Source organism: Gracilinanus agilis, chromosome 3, assembly GCF_016433145.1.
Source record: "Gracilinanus agilis isolate LMUSP501 chromosome 3, AgileGrace, whole genome shotgun sequence".
In the NCBI taxonomy this organism is placed as follows: domain Eukaryota; kingdom Metazoa; phylum Chordata; class Mammalia; order Didelphimorphia; family Didelphidae; genus Gracilinanus; species Gracilinanus agilis.
In genome coordinates, this window is record NC_058132.1 from 23679021 (window position 1) to 23703889 (window position 24869).

Below are 24869 nucleotides of genomic sequence, written 5' to 3' on the forward strand. Positions count from 1 at the left end.
GATGAGGGGGCGGGGCCCACCGAGGCCCCGCCCCTGCCGTGCCCCCTCCCCCTGCCCCCAAAGGAGGAAGCTGCAGCCCTCGGCGGGGCGGCTCCGGCCCCAGATCTGCCCAGAGCTCCGGGCCCCCCCCTCCCCTGCCCCTTCCCCGGAGTCTCCGGGTGAGTCCCGGAGCCCGGGAGCCCAGCGCGGCCCAGCCCGCCCCCCGAGCGCCCCGCCATGAGGTGAGAGACACTAGGGCGGGGGCTGCGAACCGGGAGCCCGAGAGGGCCTTGGGGACCCAGCCGGGATCCGGGGAGGCCGGCTACGGGGACGGCAGGGGAGGGTGGCGGGGAGCGCTCTGGGTAGGGGAGGCGAGGCGAGGGGCGGACTCCCTTTCCCTGGCGCTGCGGGAGAGATTCCTGTGGGATCCCTGCCCCAGTCCTCCGCAACTTTTGCTAGGAGTCCCTCAGAACGCTGGGCGGGGGAGGGGAGAGGGGTGTGGTGACCAGGGACCCCTCGGGGAGAGATAGGCTGATGATGGCCGGTCCGCTGCTCCTTCTCCTTCGGGAACTCCTCGGAGCTTCCGATTGTTTCTCCCCCTCTCCCGTGCTCTGGAGCTCCGAGATCCGTTAACCTCATAGTGGGATGGGGGGGGGGGTCGAGTTCCGTCTTGGGACCCTTCAGAAAGCAGCTGACAGACACCTTGTGCCCCCACCCTACCTGGGCATAAATGGTGGTCTCTTGCCCCCCCCCCTTCACTCCATTCCAGGGTCAACCCCAGTCAGCCTTTAGCCACCTCCCTCCCCCCCGTTGTGGGAATTCCAAACGTCCCCTTTGCTTAGAAGCCTGGGAGGAGAAAGAGTGAGTGAGTGCGAGAGNCTTGCCCCCCCCCCCCTTCACTCCATTCCAGGGTCAACCCCAGTCAGCCTTTAGCCACCTCCCTCCCCCCCGTTGTGGGAATTCCAAACGTCCCCTTTGCTTAGAAGCCTGGGAGGAGAAAGAGTGAGTGAGTGCGAGAGATGCCCTGGGGGAGGGAAGGATGAAAGGTCTGTCTACTCCCTTCGGCCTTCGGAGACCGGATCCCATCGCGCCTTAACGTCCTTCTCGGTTTTCCGGGCCAGCCCCTGACTGTGCACTGCAAAGTCTCTCCCGTGCCCCCGAGGACGCTGAGCCCCAACTTCTGTGTGGTGGGCCCCTGACCTCGGGACTGGGGAAGCTCGGAATTCTTAGCCGGCTCCCCCGCCGAGTGAAGGCTCCGGTCTGCCCCCAGATCCGGGGGGAGCATTCCCTGGCTCCATCCGCCCCCTCCTCCACACACACCTGAGTTTCCCGGAGGGCGGAGGGTCCTTGTTTACATCCCTCTCCCGCTATAGCTTGAGGGGAGGGGGTGTTGGGGAGATTATCTGGAGGGGTCGCCGGCTACTGGAGTCCCCACCCCTGACCCCTCCCCCAATTCGCCCAGGGATAGAAGCCAACAGCTGGAGGGGTGGAGGAGGGGCGGGGGCTGCTTTTGTCTCCTGAGACTCACCTGTCCCAGAGGGAGAGATTCTGAACCCTAGATCGGGGGAGGGGGGTCGCTGAAGAGCGGAGGGAGAGGGCACCTGGGGGAAGGGAACTGCTCACCTGGGGGATCCACATGTTAGGGGGTTTTATATCTGTATTATGTGTGAGAGGGAAATAAAGTCACAGGCCCCTCTCCAAAGAGACCTATCGACTTGCTTCGGGGAGGACCACCCTCCTGGAGTCTGTTGGGAGTGAGGGGGAGACTGAGGTGGAGAAGCGGGGCCTTTTTAGATCCCCTGGGGCCCCCTGCTACAATGCTATCGCTTTTCCTCCCAGCCCCGGGGTTTCCGGACGTCCCCTCCCCTCCCCCTCCCCAGGTCGGAAGCCTTGGGGTTCTAACCCTAGAATTTAGCTCCAGGTGTCTTTAACCCCTGCCTGGCCAAGCTTCCAGCCCCTCTGCGGACTCCTACTGATTTCCCAGGCTGTGGGGCTTTCTGGAGCCAGGGGAGGGATGGTAGGGAATTTCCTCCCTCTGCTGTTCCCCCCCCCCCCCAAGCTGTGGCCGGAAGTCTGTGTGGGGTAGTGGGAAAGTTTGACTATGATACCAATTTCCTTTAGTTTCACCACTTTCCGGGGGAGGGGGTTCGGCTGGGGTGCCTTTAAGAGCCCAGCTTCACATTCTCTCCAGCGGACTTAGCATTTGTTCTCCTTGTCTACCGTCCTGTGGGGCTCAGCCCGAAATTCGAAGTCATTCCAAAGGTCTGGTCACCCCGGCCTCCCCAGAACCCCCATTTCCAGGGGGCCGGGCCGGGCCGAGGGCCAGCTGGGGGTTTGAGCCCCGAGGGGGGAGGCGCAAGGTTCTGAGATGCCCCCGGGAGGCTGCGGGGTAGAGGATCCGTGCTGTGGCTGCTCAGGATCCGGGAGAACCGGGCTGGGCAGCTCCCCCTCCCCGGCCCAGGGAGACTGAAACATTTCCCCTTCCCCCTCCCCCTTTTCCAGCTCGGTCCTGGCTCCTTATAAGTCTCCATTCAGCCTTCCTTCCCTCGTTGGAGTCCGGGGAGGAGCTCGGGACCCCTCCCCTTTCCATGCCCCGCCCTACCTCCTGCCCCAGGTCCCTCCTCCTCCCCCCTTTTCCGGTCTCTGGTACAAGGGAGGTGGGGAGGGCTGAGAAGGAGAAGGCGGATGTCCGAGTGCCCGCCCCCACCTCCCGGAGACCGTAAAAGGCTAGGGCCGAGGTCGCCCTCCCCCTTCCACCCTGCTTCCCCAGCTCCACTTCCCCTCCCCTCCATCCATGGCCTGAAAATGACGGTCTTAGTCTGAAGGCTCAGGCCAGAGACGAACCCACGGCCACTCTCCCTAACACCATTTTACAGATGTGGAAACTGAGGCCCCGAGAGGTTCAGGGCCTTGCTCAAAGCTTGTACTCAGGAAAGATGGCTGAGGCAGCTTAGTGTCCAGGAGCCCAGGACAGGCAGGGACAGCCTATGACATCCGGGGTAACCTTAAGCCCACCTCCGAGCCTGTGCTTCCCATGAGCTCTAAGGTTCCTTACCGCCTGGAATCCCGGGATGCTGTCCACACTCCCTCCTGCCCATCTGGCATCTTCCACGGATTCCAGGCTCCCCCACGCCCCAGTGCAAGAGGGCAGATGAGGGGAAAGAAGGCTGGGATTGGGGAAATTGCCTTTGATAGATCTGGCTTCCAATCAGCCCTGTGGCCTTGGGGCCCCTGTAAAGCAGATTGCCCCACTGGCCTGGGGCCTGGGGAGGAAAGCACCGAGTCAGCCGGAGCCCCTGGGGAAATTGCAGGCGCCCTCAGCTCGGGGACTTCCGGGGCCATGTTTGAGGGGAAGGGGAACAAGCAGGAAGAGTCACAGGGCTTCTTCTCAGTCCACAGATTTGTGGGTGCCGGCTGGCTGGCTCCTGGGAGGTCGGGGAGCCTGAAGCTTTCAGGGGTAGCTACAAGGGAGAAGGGGTTCCCGGCCCAGGGGCTTTCCTCATCTCTGAGCAAGCAGCCACTGCCATGGCTTCTCAGCCACTGAATGGAGGCTAAAAATTCTTAGCATCTCCAAACTGGACGGGATGCTGAGCCCATCGCGTTCAAACTTGTTCCTCGAGTAGGAATCTTGTCTCCAACGTAATCTGTCCAGCCGATCAGCCACCTTCTGCATGGACACTTCCTCCTCCCGAAGGGAAGGAGCTTAGAATGAGAGGACAAAGTGTTAGATGGCGGCTCACAGCCCTGGAAGGGCTCCCAAATGCCTTCTAGTCCCACTCCCACGTTTTTTATGGAGGATGAGGAAACTGAGGCCCAGAGGGGTTAAGTGACCTTACCTAGGGTCACACTGTCATCATCCAAGGCTGGAATTGAGCCAAGCTGGCTTCAAAGCCAGTAATCTGTCTGCTGGGCTGCTCTGTGGATGAGCGACAGAGAAAGAGGGAAAGGCAGGAGACAGGAGACAGACAGAAAAAAAGGACATTCAGAGGAGGGGAGAGAGAGAGACAGAAAGAAAACAAGAGAGAGGGAAAGAGAGAGAAAGAGACAAAGAAAACAAGAGAGAGGGAGAGAGTCAGAGAAAATGAGAGAGGGAGAGAAAGAGGAAGAGAGAGAGACAGAGAGAAAACAAGGGAGAGAAGGAAAGAGGGAGAGACAGAGAGAGACAGAGAGAAAACAAGAGAGAGGGAGAGAAGGAAAGAGAGACAGAAAGAAAACAAGAGAGAAGGAGAGACAAGAGAGAAAATGAGAGAGGGAGAGAAGGAAAGAGAGACAGAAAGAAAACGAGAGAGAGAAAGAAAGAGAGAGATGAGAGCCAGGACCACTGAGGTCATTCGGTCCAACTCTGTCATTTTACAGAAGAAAAATTGGTGGCTGAGGTTGTGTAGTTATCTTCAAAAACCAGTAAGTCTCTGAGACTTGTCCAATCAGAGGACCTGGATTCAAATGATTGTTTATGTGACTGTGGACAAGTCATGCCATTTCTTTGGGTCTTGGTATTATTATCTGCAAAATGAAAGAGATGGGATGGATTCAATGTCTTCTAAATTGGATTCTAAATCTACCTTCCTTGTGCAGACAGAGAAACTGAGGCCCAGAGAGACTGACATAATGAGTCCAGGAAATCTAAGGTTAGAACCCAGGCCTCCTAGCACCCAGCTCCATGTTGTAGTACCCTGTGCCTGGCTGTGGAAGGTGATCCCCTCCATCCTTGCCCTGGTGGAGTACTTGGGCTCTTTGGGGTACAAGGTACAGATAGCCATAGGCTACGACATTACAGAGTGAGCATGTTGGAGATGAGAAGAAAAGACTACTGTGTGAGGCCTGAGGGGGACGAGGGAACCTGGAGGAAATGCCACCCGAGTTGGGATTTAAAGGTTGCGAGGGAGGGCATTCTTGGCATGGAGAACAGCCTGAGCAAAGAACTATAGGAGAGCTTAGGGTGTGTTCTTTAGCCAGAGCAGATCAATTTGGCACTCGGTGGGGTGCCCAGAGGGAAGTCATATGAGATGAAGCTGAGAATGGGGGGTAGTGCCAGATGGCAGAGAGCGTCCAATGGCAGCCACTAGAGGTTGAACTCGACTCCATAGACTAAAGATTTAAAAACACAGGAATGACGAGACCTGATCTCCAGAAGAGACGAGTCCTGCATTCGGGAGAAGAGGAGGGATTCATGGGGAGAGAGGAGGAGCCACGAGGCTTCCTAGGACAAGAGTTTGGGAGGGTCATCTTAGTGTGGGAAGACAAGGAGGGATGGACTAGACAGATTTCTTGATGCCAAGGTCTAATGGAAAGAGAGTTCTCTTGGAGCCTTTTCAAGTACCTGATTTCTGCCCTTCACTTGTGACTTTGACCAAGTGTCTCTTGTCTGTGCCTCAGCGTCCCCTTCATAAAGAATGGGGTTGGGCTGGATCCCTAAGATCCCCTCAAGCTTTGATGATCCAATCCACTATGTTTGGTTTGAGAAGTGCTATGACTTTGGGGGTCTCAGTTTCCACATCTGTAAAATGGGGCTCATGAGCCTGCCCTCACCTGGGATGTTGTGAAGAAAGGGAAAACTGTTCTGGAATTATTCCGGAAACATAGAATGTCAGACCTGGGAGAGACCTTAGAACGTAGGCTGTCAGGGTCGAGAGGGACTTTAAAGCGTGGGGTGTCCAGATCGAGAGCCAAAGGGAGCTTAGAGCACCATGGCAGAGCTAGGAGAGACTTTAGAACATGGAATGGCAGGGCGGAAGGGGCCGGGGTTCAGAGGGAGCTCAGAACCGAGACTGACAACTGGGCAGAACTTAGAACACACCAAAAGTTCTGGGGCTGAAGTTGGACTAGGGCGGGGCTCTGGTGTGTGTACCCCTCCTCCCATGGAGGAAAAAGGGGCGAAGGGCAGAGAGCAGGGTGGTGCCTGTGTTGTGCTAGGACCTGCCTTTACCCCAGCAGCCAGTGGGTGTGGGCTCCAGGTGTGGGCACCGTGCCAGGCCCTACCCTCAGCTCTACCCCTCCCTGCCTCTGGCTCTGAGCAGGGCTGGGGGTGGGGTCAGACCCCTCAGGCCACACCAGGGCTCCTGACTGGAAGCAAGACTGTTTTCTGGGGAGGGTGGATCTTCCTCCCCTCAGGCCTCACCTGTCTGGGGAGCACCTGGTGTTTAATTACAAATCTGGGGGCCCGGGGCCCCCTCCTTTTGCCATCTGACATCTGTTGGCAGCCTCTGGGCCCTTCGGGCTCTCCCTCTTTGGGTTTAGGGAGTGAAGAGGCGGGAGAGCAGAGCCATCACTCTGCACGATCACGACAGGGAACACTTAATCTCTGAGTGGCGGAAGAGGCGGACCCTGCTTTGAATTCTCTAGAATAGCTGCTGTTCCGTCTTCTTGGGGCTCAGGCTCCTTGTCTGGGGTTCCTATTCACTCTGAACTCTCCCCCTGCCCATGCCCCACTTCTGCCTTCCCTTCCCCTTCTATAACACGCAAAAAGGTGAGTCTCAGAAGCCCAGATCAGTATCAGCTTCCTCCGGAACTGCTCCTGCCTCCCTACTTCCCCATATCATGGGGGATGGGCCAGAGAGCCGGTGCTCTAAGGAGGGACTCTAATCCCTTTGGAGTCCGGAGGAGCTGCCTCCCATGACACCTTGAGAAAAGAAGGGTTACAAGGAATTCTGGGAATTGTAGTTTGTCTTCCCACATGCAAGCTGGAGAGAGGGTCCTGGTTCAATGTCTTTGGGGCCCAGAACAAAGTGCCACTCCTAGGTCTCTGTGCCTGAGTCTCCTCCTTTGGCGTAAATATTTGGACCATGGATAGAGCATCCAGACAGGCAGGGGCATTTGTGACTATCCCATTTAACCTTCCATGTTGCACATTTTGGGGGAAATGAGGCCAAGAAAAATTAAGTGATTACGCAGCATGGCAGAGCACTCTCCCTCTCTCTCTCTCTTTTTCCTTCTCTCTTTCTTCTGTCTCTCTGTCTTTCCTTTTCTCTTTTTCCTTCTGTCTCTCTCTGTCTCCTCTCTGTCTCTTTTCCTTTCTCTTTCCTTCTCTATCTCTCTGTCTCTTTCCCTCTCTCTCTTTCCTTCTCTCTCTCTCTCTTTCCTCTGTCTCTCTGTCTGTCTTTCCTTTTCTCTTTTTCCTTCTGTGTCTCTCTGTCTCCTCTCTGTCTCTTTTCCTCTCTCTTTCCTTCTCTATCTCTCTGTCTCTATCCTCTCTGTCTCTTTCCCTCTCTCTCTTTCCTCTGTCTCTCTGTCTCTTTTCTTTTCTCTTTTTCCTTCTGTCTCCTCTCTGTCTGTCTCTTTTCCTCTCTTTCCTTCTCTCTCTCTTCTCTCTCTCTCTTTCCTCTATCTCTCTGTCTCTTCCTCTCTCTTTCCTTCTCTATCTCTCTGTCTCTATCCTCTCTGTCTCTTTCCCTCTCTCTCTTTCCTCTGTCTCTCTGTCTCTTTTCTTTTCTCTTTTTCCTTCTGTCTCCTCTCTGTCTGTCTCTTTTCCTCTTTCCTTCTCTATCTCTCTGTCTCTGTCTCTCTATCCTCTCTGTCTCTTTTCCTCTCTTTCCTTCTCTCTCTCTCTTCTCTCTCTGTATCCTCTCTGTCTCCTTCTCTCTCTCTCTCTTTCCTCTCTCTGTCTGTCTTTCCTTTTCTTTTTCCTTCTGTCTCTCTGTCTCCTCTCTGTCTGTCTCTTTTCCTTTCTCTTTCCTTCTCTATCTCTCTGTCTCTCTATCCCTTTCCCTCTCTCCTCTCTCTGTATCCTCTGTCTCCTTTTCTCTCTCTCTTTCCTTCTCTCTCTGTCTCCTCTCTCACTCTCTCATGCTCTATTTCTTCTCTCTCTGTCTTTCTTTTCCCTCCCTCCTTTCCTCCCTCTCTCCCTTTCTCTGTCTCTCTTTTTCTCTTCCCCCCTTTTTCTTTCTTCATCTATGTATTCTCTTGACTCTCCCCTCTTAGGTGATGTGAGGGATTTCAAGGGTGTTCAGAGAGCTCTAGATCAAAGTACTCATTTTCCAGCTGTGGAATCAGGCTGGTGGGTGCTCAGACTCTCTTCCCCCGGGTCCTCATCCTAGCCAGGGCTGCTCTGCGGGCATCAGCTGGGAGAGAGGACTTGGATTTCTGTTAAGGGACTGACTCCTTGCAGGCCACTCAGTCTCTTCCCTCTTCTCCTCAGTGAAAACCTGGTCTGCTCTAGCCGGGCCACAGTGATGGTTTACGATGACATTAGCAAAAAGTGGTTACCGGCCGGGACGGGGCCGCAGGCCTTCAGTAGAGTCCAGATCTACCACAATCCCAGCACCAATGCCTTCCGAGTGGTGGGCCGAAAGATGCAGCCGGATCAGCAGGTGACTTCCTCGGGCCCCAGCCTCCCTTCGCCCCGACTTCCACTGGGGAGCTGGGTCTAAGAGAAGAATCTGGGCTCCCCTGCCCTTAGGGGAGCAGCCAGTCTAGCAGGTGACCTGGCCTCCCTTCGCCCCAACTTCTTGGAGAGGAGTCTGGGCTCCCCTTGGGCAGCAGCCGGGTCTCCCCATAACCCGGTCCCTCCCCCACCAGGTTGTTATTAACTGTGCCATCGTCCGGGGTGTCAAGTACAACCAGGCCACGCCCAATTTCCACCAGTGGCGGGATGCCCGCCAGGTCTGGGGCCTCAACTTTGGCAGCAAGGAAGATGCAGCTCAGTTTGCGGCAGGGATGGCTGATGCCCTGGAGGCCTTAGAAGGAGGTAAGAGGAGGCCCTGGAATTCTGCGGCCCGGCTGTTCTAGAAGGCTCATGTCCGGTTTGGCCGTCCCCCGGGGCCCCAGAGGTCTGAGAGGAGCCTTCTGTGGACAGGATGGGGGAGGGAGGGCCGGGCCTCCGATGGGCCGGGCTCAGGAGGGTATTCATTCGCTTATGGAATCAGAGGCCATCTTGGTAGAAATCCCATCTTACAGAAGAGAAAGGAGGTCCCAAGGGGGAAGGGGCCTGGGCAAAATTTCAGAGTCAGGATTCGAACTAGGGTCTCCTCGCTCCATGACCCCAGCACAATGTTGCTTCCTTTGGTCCCTGTTATTCCCTCCTGTAGCCCCCCCCACCTGTTTTATTCCCTAATTTCTCCCTGCCGGGGATGGGGGTTGCATTTGGACCGAGGCTCAAAGGCTTTGGGGATATTGGGGACCAGGGGCCGGAGAGCATCCTTTAGGCTGTGCTGTGGGGCCCTAGAAAGACTCGGGGCCACAGGAGGTCTTTGGGGTTCCGCAGACAGACTGGGCCATCCCCCAGAAGGGCCGAGCCAGTAGTCCGGAGCCCACAAGGCGAGGGAGGGTTTTCCATGGGGAGGGGCCTCCTGGAGGTGATCTAAGGCGGATGCTCGCCCCGTCTAGGTGGGCCGCCGCCCCCTCCTCCCCCTACATCCTGGTCCGTCCAGAATGGCCCGTCACCCGAGGAGATGGAACAGCAGAAGAGGTAAGGGGGCCTTCTGAGCCTCAGCCCTGATTGGGGGGATGTCGGGGGATGGAATCAGGGTCCCCAGCCCCCCTCCCTTCCCCTTTCCATTTAATCCCCCTCCTTTAACTGGACCCTTGCTGGGTCTCCATCTCATCCCACGAGGCTGCTCTGAGCTCGGGGTGGCCCCCCCAGCTCCCTTCTCCCCATTTCCTGCAGGCAGCAGCTGGAACATCTGGAACAGGTGGAACGAGAGCGCCGGGTCTCCAATGCAGGTAAGGGGCCCGGGGGCGGGGGAGGCTCTCTCTGGCCCGGCGGCCTCCCCTGGACACGAAGGGCTTCCAGTAGAGGGTCTCCGTCTCCTCGGAGCTCTGACATCAGCCCGGGGGCTGTTCTCATGGTCCCCCCGGCTCTGCCCCCGCCAGATCCCTTAGCCTGCCTTGGCTTCCCCTTCTCTACCGTGCCTGCCTCCTCCTCTGACGTTCTGTGTTCTCCTCTTTAGAGGTTCCCCTTCTGCCTCCCTCCACCCCCAAACAGCCTTTTGTTTCTGTTTCAGGAGCCCCCGTGGCAGCCCCAGCTGGGGGGCCCCCACCCCCTCCAGGGCCCCCTCCTCCCCCTGGTCCGCCTCCCCCGCCTGGGCTGCCCCCCTCAGGAGCAGGTGGGGCAGGAGGCCCACCCCCGGCACCCCCACTCCCATCTGCCCAAGGCCCCAGCGGGGGAGGCGGGGGTGCCCCGGGCCTGGCTGCGGCCATCGCGGGAGCCAAACTCAGGAAGGTCGGCAAGGTGAGATTGTGTGGGTGCTCGTGACTGTGACTCTGGGGGAGCCGGCGCCGCGTCCCTAGGAGACCTGGGCTGTGACACCTCGTGGGCTGTGCGCATCCCTGGCACAGACACGTGCCACGGCCCCCCGCTCTGAACCTCAGCACCCAGGCTTGGGAGGGGGCGCGGGCGAGGAGCACGGAAGTGGTGGTCACTCCCCGCGTCCCCCCGCAGGACGAGTCCTCTGGGCCCCCTCCGGTCCCCAAGGCGGAGAGCACCCGGAGCACAGGGGGCGGCCTCATGGAGGAGATGAGTGCCATGCTGGCCCGCAGGTGAGACCTTGGCCTTGGCCCCAGCGCCAGGGGCCCCGCCTGGCCTCCCCTGAGCCCACCAGGGTGGGAAGGGGCCCTTCTCAGCTGGGCATCCCAAGCCAAAAGGAGCCTTGGTTGCCATTCCACCTGCCCCCACCCCGGGAAGACTGAGGCCCAGAAAAAGGGCGCACGGCGAGGGCAGCCTGGGAGCAGCGCCAGGCCCAGACCAGAAGGGTCTGCTTTCAAATCTGGCCTCAGATGTGTGGCCCTGGCCCAGTCACTTCAGCTAGATGGCCTGGCCCCGGCCGTCCTGCTTCCTTAGTATTGCTACTCAGGCCTTTAAAAAGAAAAAGACCACAGGCTGAGTGAGGGCCCCAGTGGGGCTGGGAGGGAGATGGGGAAGAAGGGGGGAGCCTGGAAGGGAAGATGCTGCGCTCACCTGCACCCCCCCAACCCACTTTCTGGCCACAGGAGGAAAGCGACGCTGATTGGGGAGAAGCCCCCGGCCAAGGAGGAAGCTGCCAACGTGAGTGTGAGGAAGTGGGCGGGACAAGCCTCTGGCTGTGAAGGGGGAGAGGAAGAGGGGGGCCCCTTCTCCCTCCCCCCCTCATTCTTTCCCCCTTCCCCAGCAGGAGGAAGCGGAGTCAAGAATTCCCACGCAGAACGGTGAGTAGTTCACCTGAGAGGAGGAATCCGAGACTTGTTCCCCGCTAGCTGCCAGCCTTTGGGGGAGGAGGGGGAGACGACTAGCGGGCCTTCCCTTCTAAGGCATCCCAGCCCCCAACTCGGCTGTCCCCCCCTTTTCTCCCTTCACCTTCCAGAGCCTGTTCGGAGACCGTGGGAAAAGAATAGCACAACCCTCCCGAGGTCAGTGAAAAGTCCCTGGGAGTGGGGGGCGGCTCGGAGCCGCGGGGAAGGAAGGGCCCCGCTCGGAAGCCTGCTTGGCCTCCGCACCTGCTTGGCCTCCTGGATTTAGGGCTCGACCCAGCTGCCCTTTCCTTCCATCCGTCTTGGGTTTCTTAGTGCTTTGAGGTATCAGAGAAGGCTTGGGGAGAGATTCAGGAGTTCACACCCACCAGGCCTTTTTTTTTAACCTGTACTTTCAGGACAGTGAGGTAACTCTTAGGACTCAAGGGCAAGGACTAGGCAAGCGGGGTTAAGTGACTTGTCCAGGGTCATCCAGGCGGAAGTGTCCGAGGCCACGATGGAACCCAGGACCTCCTGTCTCTGGGCTTGGCTCTCCATCTATTGAGCCTCCCAGCTGTGTATTTCCATCCTCACCCCCAAATGGATCACGCTAATGTTGGTGGTCTAATGGCCTTTAGGAGTGGGGATGATCTAGGCCAGTGATTCCCAAAGTGGGCGCCACTGCCCCCTGGTGGGTGCTGCAGCGATCCAGGGAACAGTGATGGCCACAGGTGCATTTATCTTTCCTATTAATTGCTATTAAAATTTAAAAAAAAATTAATTTCCAGGGGGCTAAGGAATAATTTTTCTGGAAAGGGGGCGGCAGGCCAGAAAAGTTGGGGAACCACTGAGCTAGCCCATCCCATCCTCCAGAGCCCCAGCTCTACCGCCCCCTCACTCTTCCAGGATGAAGTCTTCCGTATCCGTAACGAGCTGTGAGGCCCCTACCCCGACTCCCGGCACCCACGAGGACTCCGACCTAGACAGGATCAAACAGGTACGGGGGAGCCCCCAATAGGGGATATTCTCTGGGGCCCGAGCAGAAGTGAATGAATGAACGGTTGAGTGAGGTGGGAGGGAGATCACTCCAGGTGATGGTTTTGGGGAGAGCCTCTAGTGCAGGGACTTTGGAGGGTTTGGCAAAGGCCAGCCAGTGAGGGTCAGGCCTGGGGTTTTGGGGGGCTTTCTGATGCACCCTTTTCCCACCTCACAGGAACTGCTGGAGGAGGTGAGGAAGGAGCTCCAGAAAATGAAAGAGGAAATAATAGAAGGTGAGTGGGGGCCCCGGGGTGGGGGGAGAGGGCTGGGCCCAAAGGCTCTGCACCGGGCTCAGAGGCGATGGGCAGGTTCAGCTTCTCACTGTGCCCCGACGGCCCTTCTTGGTAGAACGGAGGGGTTCATGTCGCCATACTAAGGGCTCTGAGGCTGGCCGGTGTCTCTCCGAGGAGGCCTCAGGCTTCTCATCTGGGCCTCTCTCTTATCTGTTCTCTCCTTCAGCTTTTGTCCAGGAGCTCCGGAAACGGGGCTCCCCCTGAGCAGGGAGACCCAGGAATCGCGCCCTGTCCCAGGCCGTCCTGTCTCGAGCTTTGGAACGGGCTGGGGAAGCCTCCCCAACACCATGGCCTTTCAGCCCACTTGGAAAATCCCAAGGAGGCAGCACCTCCCCACCAGTCCCTCCTGGCATGCAGATTCGAGGCAGGGGGCTCCCCCTCCCCCTCTGCCCTTGGTCCATTCTTCCTTTCATCCCCTTGGGGCTCCTACCTCTGCTTGGGACATTCCAATAAGCTCCAAGACGTGAAGAGGAAAGGGGAGGTCGTTCCTCCTCTTCCTGGAGCCCCTTTGAGGGCCCAATGTTCACTTTAATCCTTAAAAGCCTTCAATTTTTTTAAGAAAAAAATCATATATATATATATTTGTTTGGGAGGGGAAGGGGGGATTTTATTTGTTCATTTTGACAAGGGTGGGGTCTTGGCAGTCTTCAATGCTGTAATCCTAGCTGTCCCCCTTTGGGGGTTTGGTTCTTCCAGGGGGTACAGGGAACCAGGACCTCTCTCCACTGCAGGGAACTCCCTTCTCCCCTCTCCCCGAAGACACCCCCTTCGCCCCTTTTCTATAAGGAATTAAGATTCTATGACTATAAAATACTGTAACTTTTTTTGAAAAAAATTTTTTTAATTTGGGTAGGCTCAGGTTTGGGAGCCATTCCCCTGGACGGGAGGGCGACCGTCCAAGGAAGCCCCTCCTGGGGTGGGGTGGGGTGGGGTGGGCTGATGTTCTCTCATGCCCTTCCCCCGTGTCGAAATGGACTCAATAAATCTACCCGTTTGTTTTCTACCGCAACACACTCTTGGCTGTCCGGTGTCTCCTCTGGTCTTTGGCAGACATGCCTTCCCCGCCTGGGCCCATCTCCCCCAGACCGTGGGCTCCCCAAGTCTCCTCCGGGTACGGGAAAGGGTGGGGGGAGTCATCACACCTCTGATAGCACCCACCTTCCTTGGTCAGCATCGATCCCTCCCGCCTAAGTCTCCGCCTCGGCCCATGGTTAGGGCCCCTTCCTGGCTGTAGGAGAAGACTTGACCCAGTTACCGTCACCGGAGAGGTCCCGTCCCACCTTCCCCTGGCCCAAACAGACCAGAGTGATTTCTGAGGCCACGGCCCTCCCCTGCTTTAATTGTCAAGTATTTGCAGGCATAAAAAACAGAATCAGGCGTGGGGGACCCCTTCCCTCTCCAGCCTCTCCCTCCAACCCCACGAGCTGTTTCTCCCAGGGGGAAGGTGGGATGGGATGGAAGCGGGGCCGCCATTCGAATATCTCCCCTCTCTACTCCCACTGCGGAAAGCGCTGACGGGCTGGGAGAGGGAGACAGAGACAGAGAGGGAGTCAGTCGAGGAGCAGAAGGGGCGGCTGGCACGTTTCATTTGGGAGTTGGGGCAGGCATCGGGCGATGCTGACCTCGGCCAAAGGGCGAGAAGGATGGTCTTTCCATGTCCCACGCCACACGGGAGAGACTAGGAGAGAAAAGGGGCCTTTGGAGCAGCTGGGCCAACCTAAGAGAAAAGGCCGCCTGGGGCCCTCCCCGGCCCAAGGAGGGCTGCTCGGGGCTGGTGGGCCATGTGGGATGAGTGTGCCGCCCAGTTCTGCATGGACGTTCCCAGAAAGGTCGAGCTGGACCATCCCCAGGATGGGTCCAAAGGGCAGGCGCCCGTCCCAAGGGGCGGAATCTAGACGAGTGGGGAAGGAGGGGGCTGGGGAGGGGATCCCACGGACAGAGGGCTGAGGGCCGGGAGGCGGACACGAGTCCACAAGAGCATTCTGGCCAATTCTTTACTCCCCAGAGGAGGGCAATGAAACACCAAGTGAAAGTATGGCCAACCCCACAAGAAGATACAACTGGAGGAGAGAAGGGGGCGAAGGGAGGAAATGAGAAATGTCACAGGACCTTCAGGGGCCCCCAGACAGGGGGTGTCCCAAGGGGGGTGCCGCGGGTGTGGGAGAAGCCGGCATGGCGACCATCCCGTCCAAGGGACAAGCCTCTCTTGGGCTCCAACGGCACCACCAGAAGGGGGCCGTGCGCAGGGGGAGATGGCGGCAGCACCCTGGGCCGTGGTCCCCAGGCTCCCAAGGGGCCAGGCTTTGGACTGGGCAGTGGGGAAACCCTTATTTCTTTTTTTTGTTCAGTAGTTCCTTGAGCTCGTGGACCTGGGTGTGCAGCTCGTCCATGGCACCCAGGCGCCTGAAGAGCTCTTTATTCTGAGTTTCCAGTGTCTCCACAGTCAAGATGAGTAACCCCAGCTCCTGCTGCAGGGTCTCCATGACCTGACGCTGTTCCCCCTCCTTTTTCCGGGTCTGGGCCGACTGGCGCATGTACTCCAGGATCAGGCAGCAGCCGCCCACCAGGAAGATGGTGGCCTCCCCCAGCAGCTCGGCCCCGAGGTCCGCAGCGGCCTCCTCGTTTAGGGGCTTAATTGTGGCTCCTCGGAAGCCCAGGATCCTCATCTTTGTTCGCATTTCCACCCAGTGGTACACTGCAAAGATGATGGAGAGAGGGGTTAGGGATAAAGCAATGACCACCTCTAGGAAAGTGCACGAGTTCCTTTTCCTCTCTGGGCCTCAGTTTCCCCATCTGTGAAATAGAAATGACCTTGAAGGACCTCATTCCAAAACTGTCGTGCTGGGGACCTTGACCAAGTCACTTCTCTGAAGAGACCTCATCCTCTACCATGAAGGGGCCCAGACAGATAGTTCTCAAGAGGAAGGGGCTGGGGTATTCTGCAGGCTATCACATTAAGCACCATGGAGTGAGGGGCTTTGCTGACTGCCAAGGAGAATGCAGAAAGGCTTCGGGGGGCTGGTGAAGTGTATCTCAAAGGACGGCTCCCTTCGTAATCCTGAGCCAACAGAAGTGAAGAACCTCTGCCACAGAAAGCAAATAAGAGGGAGGAAGGAAAGAAGTTGAAAGAGAAGCCTAAGAATTCACAGGAGACAAAAACCCAAGAAAGGATGCAGGAGGAGGCCTCGTGGCCTCACACGTCCACGCCAGGGGCACACAGTGTAGGCAGGCGGAGCTGGAGATCCTAAAAGGAAGGCCCGATGGGATGGGACCCAAAACCGGAATGATACTCAAAGGCCCAAGAAGGGTAAAAGGAAGGAGTGAGGTTGCTGGCTGTGGTGAGAAAGGAAGGCCCCTGTAGATGAAGAAGCTTCCCTCCTCCACGGACCGCCGGCAGCAGCGGTGAAAGGCGGTAAACATTTGGGAGAAGATAAACCAGACAGAAATATACAATAGTCCTCCGGGGCAGAAAGAGGAAATAGATAAGGACTTTGGCAAAGAGACCCAGAGGGGCCTGGCCAGATCTCTGATGGGGAACCTGAACGCTCCGGCCAGGAGCTGAATCTCTTGGCTCTCCCATACAAGGCAGGGCCTGGTCCCAAAGGAAAGACCCTAAAAGATCAAAGACAGATCAATGCAGTGATGGACCCTGAGGCCAGAGGATGGTGGGTGACGGATGCTGCCCACCTGCTCCCAGAGGGGCGACAACAATCAACTGATGTGCAGAACAGACTCGTGGACAATAGTGGGATTTGTTTTTCCTGGCCACACTTATTTATTCAAATAAAGGTCCCCCTCTTTTTCATCTGAAGAAGTGAGGGAAAAAATAAATGCTGAATATTGAAAAGATAACATTAACTTAATTTTAAAAAAAAAAAAGGTTGGTCCTTTTAGGGCTAGCCTTAATGACAATTAAGGGGCAGCCAGGTGGCACAGGGAAAGAGTACCAGGACTAGAGTCTTTAAATGAGTTCAAAATCAGCCTCAGACACTTACCAGCTGCGTGACCCTGGGTAAGTGACTTAACCATACTGACCTCAGTTTCCCCATCAGTCAAATGAGCTGGAGAAGGAAATGGCATGCTATTCCAGGATCTTTGCCAAGAAAACCCCCAAATGAAGAGTGGGACATGACTGAAAAACAACTGAACAACAATAAAATGACAATTTCAGCCTTCCAAAAGTGGAGGAAGCAGAGAGAGGAGACCTGTTCATTTGAACCCAATGGTCACTGCCAAAGAGAAAACGGTTACTTATCAGGAATCTTGGGCGCTAAGTGACTGTTCTATCTCTGAATATTAGGCTGGCAAGGTTCTCTCTGTCAGCAAGTTGGGGGTCATCGGTTACAGATCCTAGATGGCATGAAAACAGGTTTGAAAGGGTTCATCCTACCCAGCTCCAAAGTCCCTTCCGATAGGGGAGGCCTGCCCAAATTACGTTTTGGAGACAGAGTAAAGCAGGTGAGTAACGGTGTGACGATATACATGCTTTCTTTTTTTATCACCCCCCACTTTCACTTCCATCTTAAAATCAATACTGTGTATTGGTTCCAAGGCAGCAGAGTGGTAAGGGCTAGGCAATGGGGGTTAAGTGACTTGCCCAGGGTCACACAGCTAGGAAGTGTCTGAGGCCACATCTGAACCTAGGACCTCCGTCTCTAGGCCTGGTGCCTTGTCCACTGAGCTACCTCGCTGCTTCTGCTGATATACAATCTCAGTAGGCATTAAGAGGGCCCAGGGGCCAGGAGGGACCAGGCCCTGTCAGACCAGGCTCCATCCTTGGGGCAGCCCTTTGAGAAAGACCCCGAGAAGCTAAAGGGTGTCCCAAAGAAGACAGCAGCCCTGATATCATCCCATATGCAGTCTAGCTGAAGGAAGTGGGGGAAATTTCACTTAAGAAGAAGCTATCTATAAAAGAATGCCTGCCCTTTGACCCAGCCATACCATTACTGGGTTTGTACCCCAAAGAGATCATAGATAAACAGACTTGTACGAAAATATTCATAGCTGCGCTTTTTGTGGTGGCAACAAATTGGAAAAGGAGGGTATGTCCTTCAATTGGGGAATGGCTGAACAAACTGTGGTATATGCGGGTGATGGAATACTATTGTGCTAAAAGGAATAATAAACTGGAGAAGTTCCAGGCGAACTGGAGAGACCTCCGGGAACTGATGCAGAGTGAAAGGAGCAGAGCCAGAAGAACTCTGTACACAGAGACTGACATTCTGTGGTAAAATCGAATGTAATGGACCTCTGTACCAGCAGCAATACAATGACCCAGGACAATTCTGAGGGATTTATGGTAAAGAAAGCTACCCACATTCAGAGGAGGGACTGCAGGAGAGGAAACATATAGGAAAAACAACTGCATGAACGCATGGGTCGGGGTGGTCATGATTGAGGGTGTAGACTCGAAACTACCACACCAATGCAACTACCAACAATTTGGAAATTGGTCTTGATCAAGGACACATGACAAAACTAGTGGAAATGCGCATGGGTAGCGGGGGTGCGGGGGGGGGGGGTTGAAGGGGAAAGGAGGAGCATGAATCATGTAACCATGTTAAAAATGAATATTAATAAATGTTTAAAAAAAAAAAAAGAAGAAGCTATCTGCAGGAACAAGATGGAATATGTCACAAGGAGAGAGACTCCCCTTATCTTCAAAGGGCAGAACTAGGCTTCTTCCATCCGAACTACCAGCTGGGGCTACAACATTGGGAAAAGAGAAGGCTCTCGTTCAAATATCAGGGGAATTAGGGGGGCCTCGAGGCCTCTTCCAGCTCCTGGTGGCTTTGTGAGGCTGTGAGGCCAAAGGGGACAAGAAGGGGGTGTCTAAAGGGATGTGTATGTGAACACACTAAAAAGATAGGGCCAGAAGATGGAGGCCAACCATGGCAGAAGCCTATAAAGACAGTCTCAGGAACACAAACTCTCAGAAGAATGTAAAGCTTAGGAGGAATGCTAAGGACAACAAAAAGGGTTTTGGAGATCCATAGTGGGAAAAAAGGAGAATAAAAAAAAGGCAAAGAGCATTGCTAGGGGACAGAGAGCGTGCTGAGGAGCCTAAACAAAAGAGCTGATCAGCCTTCATTCTGCTTCTGTTTGTCCTGCCAGAGAGATTGATCTTTGGACTGGAAGGGTCAGGCCACAAACGGCTAACATGGAGAAGATTCCCCAGGTAATTCAGGGCCAATAAGAGCTCACAGGGCTGCCCCTTGAAGAGTTCAGAAGCTCATGGACCTGACAGACAGCTTCCCAGGAAAATTCCAGAACTGAAACTGCTGGATGGTCGGTCTGTGAAAGCTTGTGGAGGATGGGAGGACAATGAATGCAGGGCCAGAGAAGGGCGAATGTTCCCCAAAAGGTCTCCTGCAAAGTAGAGGCCACTCAGCAGAAAAAGAACAATGTGATAGCTGGAGTCATTCATGGTTTAATGTCCTTCTGAAGGGGGCCAGGGATCTAGGTTCCATTAAACACTGGGATCAGTGCCTGGCCAGCATTCTCTGCCCCAAAGCCAGGTAGGGTGGCTAACCCCCTGGGGGAGACTATCAGGCTCTCACATGCTCTACAGGGTTTTGGGGGGCTCTACAACAACTGACCAGCATATTGACCCACAGATGAACCACGTCTCTAGCTACGAGGGCAGAACCCAAAGAAACCTCAGAATGTGGAAGGCTGGAACGGGAGACTCTGAAGCCATAAAGCCCTGCCTGGCCATCAGACACTCAGCAGAAACCATTTTTTCAAGGGCAAAGAGGATGCCAGACTCTTCTCTCCTCCAGAGGGCCTGGGGCTCTGCCTTGGAGGTGAAGAATTCTACTGGACCTTCTCCCTGGCTCCACAGGGACTTGGGCCCTAAGAGAGTCTGAAGTTGTTCTTCTGGAGGTTCTGGGAGTCGGTGAGACCTGCTTACCAGCTGTGTGACCCTGAGTGAACCATTTCTGCCTCAGTTTCCTCATCTGCAAAATGGGGATGATAAATAATATCCTCTCCTCTACTGGGAACTTAAGTGTAAAACTCTCTGCCTCCTTGAAAGCTCCATAAGCATGCTGGCTGGCTGCCCCTTCGCCCCTAGGATAGCAACACTGGCTGACATGTGGCTCTGTCCTTCGACGGGGGATTATAAAGTACTTAAGAATATGCTTTCCCTTATTGGTTTATGGCTACAGGACAGCGTGGGCCCGTTTTAGAAATGATGAGATGGGGATCGGAGACGGTCAGTGACTTCCCCAGGGTCATATAACACTAAGGAGCAGAGGTGGGATTTGAACCCAAGCCCACTCCCCCTAGAGCTCAAAGCGTTTAAAAGGCAGCACGTAGGAGTGGTGAAAGTAACACACAGGATGGCTAGGGATATCCGGGGGGCGAGGAGGGTGAGCCCCGCTAAGTGACCCCACTCCATCCACAGGTCCCACTGACCCCGAAGCCCCGCCTCGCCTGTCATTCCTTCTGCTCAAAGTCAAACTAGACCGGCTGGCCCGCCCTTCAGTGTCTCCATTGGTCAGCGTCGCTGTCCTCCTCAGCACAGCGACTCCCCCATTGGCCCACCGTGCCACCCGAGGACGTAGGGACGTAAGAAAGGGCGAGAGCCGGCGGGAACAGACCCGCCTCTCTAGGGCGGCTTCCCCTGACTGGGCAGAGCAGGTCGCGCGCAGCGTCTCGATTGGCTGCTCAAGGCGGGAGGGGACAGCGGGTGGGGCTCAGGTCCGGAAGGACCATCGCGGGGAGCGGGGGAGATTCTGGGGTCCAGCTTACGTTGAGCGGGCGGTAGGCAGATGTAGGTCCGGAAGAACTGGCTCCGGCGCGCCCCCTCCTTAATCCTTTGGGCCAGCGGCTTGCTGATTTGCCGCACGCCCAGATACAGCAGCTTCGCAATGGGGAACGCGCCCACCGCCATCTTGGCGGCCGCATGTGCGTCACGGCCCAAGGCGGGGAACGGCGGGGCGTGGACCCTAGGCGCACGCGCGCGTCACCGGCGCCCGGCCGTGGGTGGAGTTGGAGGCCCTGTGCATGCGCCTCTCGGCTCTTGCGGGGCGCGGTGGCGTAAGCACGCACGCTTCGCCTGACGCTGCGCGCCTCCGTTCTAGCCGATATGTAAATGAATCCTTAGTGCCGGGCGGAGGCGGAGGGGATGGCCGATCAGCGAACATGACGTCACGAATCTCGGCTGTGACGTCACATCCGAGAGGCAATCAATGAGTGCTGATTAATCAATCGCTTTAGTCTTAATAGAGGCCTAGAAGGGGTCGCTCGCCTCCTTCGCTACCGAAGGCCTGGGGAGAAACTCGCCCCTCCCCTTTCTCCTCCTCTCCCTCCACTGCCCCTTTTCCCAACCTCCCTTGGTCCTTTACCCCTCTCTCTCCCCTGTCTTTTCCCTTTTCCCGACTCCTTCTCTTATCCCTTTTCCTGCTCCTCTCTGTGTTCTCTCCTCCCATACCTTTTCCTCTCTGCCCCTGTTCTTTTAATTTTCCCTTAATCTTTCCCTTTCTCCAGTCCTTTCCAAACCCGCTCCCTGCCCTCTTCCCCTTCCTGCTTTCCTTTTTCCTCCCTTATCTGTCTTTTCTCCTTTCCCTTGTCTTTCATCTTCCCCTACCTCTCCCTTTCTCCTTCCCCCTCCCCTGTCCTTTCCTTATTTCTCTCTCCTCCCCCGAGGATGTGGGAAATTCCTCCCTTTCCCTTGTGGAAGACCTTGCAGACATCCCTCTTCTCTTTTAACATGGGATCTTGGGAAACTTCTCTCAATCTCCTTCCCCTCCCCCGTTAGAAGCAGGGGGCAACCTCTAAACTCTCCAGTGCATGATTGGGTACTGTGGAAAATTCCCAATGTCCATGGAGGATCGCTTCTCCCTTAGTGAAAGGACTGTGGAAAATGCTTCTCTGTAATCTGTGAGAAAGACCTTTGCCTCATGAAACTGGTGAACTGTGGAAGATCCTTTTCCCTACTCCCTGGGAATAGACTTCCATGAAGATCCCTTTCCCCTTCCACCAAATATTCTCTTTCCAACAAGGAATATGACTGGAAATTTGTCCCTCTTGGAAGAAATATAGATCCATTTCTGAACAGGGGTGATGAAAAATTCTTACCACAGAGAGGAAGTAAGTGCCCAAGAATCTCTTCACCCATTTCTCTAGAATCCACCTTCTGGGTGAGATAGCACTACTGTATGCTAGCCTTGTAGTTAACACAGGCCCCCTACTCAGTCTGTGGCCTCCGAAATTATCTGTGTGTGAGTCAGAAAGATGTCTCAAGATTGCCTAGTCCCTCTTCCCCCACCCCGCCCAGACATCTTACAGCTAAGGAAATAAAAGTAGGGAAAGCAATTTATGTGTCCAAGGTCATTTCTTCCTGACATTTAGAAACATACAAAAATGACTGCCTTGAAGTGTAATGCTATTGCTGGCGCTGAAGGTAGCTAAAAAAATGATAGATGACTCTTATCAGGGAGACCAGAGAGGGGATTCCTCCACTGGGCAGGAAGTTAGGTCTTTGAGGTCCCTTCCATTGATTTTGTGGACTAATTCAATAATCTTTTCCTGAGTGGCCAGAAAGTGATGGGCTGCAAAGAAAAGGAGGCAAGTCCAAGTGTGTCTTCCCGACAGAGTTCCTAGGCTAGCTGAAGGATGGGTCATGTCTAAAGCAGGGAGATCCGGAAAGGAGGGACTAGAAACCAGGCCATGAGAGAGGCAGGTGAAGGAGCTCTGACTATGTGAAGAGAAGACTGAGAGGTAACAAATTGTTGACATTTTTATTGTTTGGAAAGTGCTTTGCACATGTGATGTCCTCTGATCCTCACAACAACCCTGTGAGGTAGGTGCTACTGGTATTACCCCGTATTTCAGATGAGGAAACAGGTTCAGATAGGTGAGCTGACTTGCCCAGGGTCACACAGCTAACAAGTGTTAAAGGTATGATTCAAACCCAGGTCTCTCCCAAATGGAAGTACAGTATTCTTTCCGCTATATCACACTCATAGGCCCAAAGATTTTAGGACTAGTCCAACCATCCCATGTCTACCAAGAAAGAAATGGAGGACTAGAAAGGGGAAGGAGTTTCCCCCAGAATCCCACAACTGGTAATTGTCACAGTGGGGATTTCCAACCAAATCTGCTCACTCCAAACCCAGCAGGCTTCCTACTATGCCACACATACCTCGGGAAATCACTGTATTCAAGTTTCGAAAAGACAGTTAAGTCAAAGAGGGATCAGACTCGGTCTGCTTGGGTGGAGGAGGATGGGGAATGGGGCAGTGGGGAGAGAGATTTCAAAGAAACAGATTTGGGCTGGAACACAGGGATGACATTTTTAACAATTGGTTTGAACCCTTCTATTCTGCATCAATGTTTCTGAGAGTAGGGAGACCTGGCTTCTAGTTCATGCGGTGCTGTTGACTCACTCTGTGACCTCAGATATGTCACTTTACCTTACCGGGCCTCAGTTTCCTTAATTGGAAAAAGGGGGAAGGGCTGTTAGACAAGATGGTCTCCAGTGTCCCTTCCAGGCCTGAAATTCTAGAATAACTGGACACACAGGCTCTTTTTAGAAAGCAAATGGAGAGACAGCCTTGTTGACTGAGGGCCTCACTAAGAGTCAGGAGGGATTTTAAGGACAAATCACAGCCTGTCCAACCTCCCCCAGCAGGGAAGTCACCTCAGAGTAACTGGGGTCAGGCGAAATTCCGGAGGCCTGGAGGCCTGGGGGCTTAGCTAGAGCAGCCTGATAAGAGTGGAAAGGGGCCAGAAGGGGCCCTGAAAGACACTGGGAAATCCAAACACCCTTCCCATCCTCTCAACCCCATTCGGAGGGGGAAACTAAGACCCAGGAAGGGAGGACGATTTGCTTGAGATCATGCAGCTGGTCAGTTGGTCTAAAACCCAAGTCTTCTGACTCACTGTCTTGGGCTTTTTCCAGGCTGTAGTGCTTTAGTGATAGCTAACTGCATGCAGGCTTTTGGGAGGCAAAATGCCACGCTGCCCAGAGAGACCAGGGAAAGGGAGGGGACAGGCTCCGAGTTCCCGCTCTGTTCCTTCCTGTTACAGTTCGTAGCATGTCAGAGCCAAGAAGGAGCTTCCGACATAGAATGTCCCAGTCCCAAAGGGCCCGAGAACACTGAAACATTGACCTCGGGACACTGAATGTCAGAGCCAGAAGAGTCCTTGGAATAAAGAACGTCAGCCTGGGAGGGCCCTTCGGACTGAGAACGTTGGCTGGAAGGACTTGGGAACATGGACCGGCCACACGGAAAGGTAGAATTCCGGAAGCCAAGCTTCGGCGGCCACCTCAGAAGGGAGCTGCAGTGTAGGGAGGGACCTCACCACACAAGGTCAATACGGTACTGGAGCTAGGAGGGCCCTTCCACCACCTGTTATCTAGAACGTTCAAACTGGGAGGGACCTCGGAATGTTAGAACTTGAAAGGACTCAAGAACACAGAACATGGGAGGTCAGAATCAAGAAGCTCAGGATCCTGGATGTGATCTGCAAAGGGCCTGAAAACCGAAATGCTGGAGCTAAGAAGCACCCCAGCACACAGAATGTTAGCCCGAAAGCACTTCGGAACCCAGGATGTCAGAACTAGAAGGAACCTTAGAACGGAGACCACCGAAGCTAGGAGGGGCCTCCCCCTCCCCGTTTGGTTTGAGAGGGAGAGGACCTGAGGCTCAGAGAGGGAAACAGTTTGCCTGAGGTCACACAGCCAGAAAGCAGTAGAACCACAGTTTGAACTCTGGCTTCCTGGCTTGGGGCCCAGGGCACTCTCCAGCCCTGCCATCGCCCGTCCCTTCAATAAACAAATGAGTGATGATAATATAATATTCTGGCTCCTTCCTCAGCTCCTGGTCTTAGTAGAGTCGCAACCACTTCCTGTGTCTCACTCCACAACCCCACCCCCTTGAATCACTTTCCTCATTTAGAGAATTTTTCCCATTCTTCTCCCCCCTTCCCAGTAAGGGTTTCCAGGAATCTCTAGGGGGGTACAATGGGGCAGTGAAGTATGGACCCTGGACGGCACTCACTCACCTCCCCAGCCCCAGCCCAGCTAGTCATTCTGGTCCCCAAAGGGTTAATGTTTAAACCATGCTTTGAGATCCTGGGTCTCTTGTACCCCCTTCTCCTTATTTGGGAAGGCTGGGGTGGGGGTGGGGGCCAGGAGGGTAGAGGGAAGACTCCTCCTAGTGGCCTGGATAGGTGGAGGGAGGGAGAGGCGGCCCATCCTGGCTGGCGGCTGGAGAAAAGCCTCCCTTCCCGTCCTCCCCTCCTCCCCCTCCAGGGGCGTGTGAACCGAAGCCGGGGCAGGAAAGAGGGCCTGGGGGGGACCCTGCAGCTGCTCACAGGCTCCTGGGGAAGGGCCTTCGAAAGCCTCCAGGGCAGCGCTGTCCCTGGCGGGGCCACACAGGCCCGCTTTGGTGCTCTCACTCTGTGACC

At 55.3% G+C, this 24869-nt stretch overlaps 2 protein-coding genes across 3 annotated transcripts; one reads left to right on the forward strand and one right to left on the reverse strand.

Annotated features, from left to right (window-relative positions):
- Positions 1-79: 79 nt before the first annotated feature.
- On the forward strand, positions 80-13462 carry LOC123239969 (vasodilator stimulated phosphoprotein). 2 transcript variants are annotated; one of them, XM_044667301.1, is made up of 13 exons: positions 80-221; positions 8114-8285; positions 8494-8662; positions 9301-9382; positions 9581-9636; positions 9918-10144; positions 10355-10452; positions 10903-10957; positions 11061-11097; positions 11253-11298; positions 12025-12115; positions 12332-12389; positions 12616-13462. In XM_044667301.1, the coding sequence occupies exons 1-13, from the start codon at positions 217-219 to the stop codon at positions 12651-12653; spliced, it is 1134 nt and encodes a 377-aa protein (XP_044523236.1). In that variant the 5' UTR covers positions 80-216; the 3' UTR covers positions 12654-13462. The 2 variants fall into 2 exon arrangements, with proteins under 2 accessions (XP_044523236.1, XP_044523237.1); XM_044667302.1 differs by having other exon boundaries at positions 11064-11097.
- A 967-nt stretch (positions 13463-14429) lies between these two features.
- Positions 14430-20414, reverse strand: OPA3 (outer mitochondrial membrane lipid metabolism regulator OPA3). Its single transcript, XM_044667304.1, has 2 exons — positions 20205-20414; positions 14430-15144 (listed from the first exon to the last, which is right to left on the reverse strand). The coding sequence occupies exons 1-2, from the start codon at positions 20344-20346 to the stop codon at positions 14777-14779; spliced, it is 510 nt and encodes a 169-aa protein (XP_044523239.1). The 5' UTR covers positions 20347-20414; the 3' UTR covers positions 14430-14776.
- Between the last annotated feature and the right edge of the window lie 4455 nt (positions 20415-24869).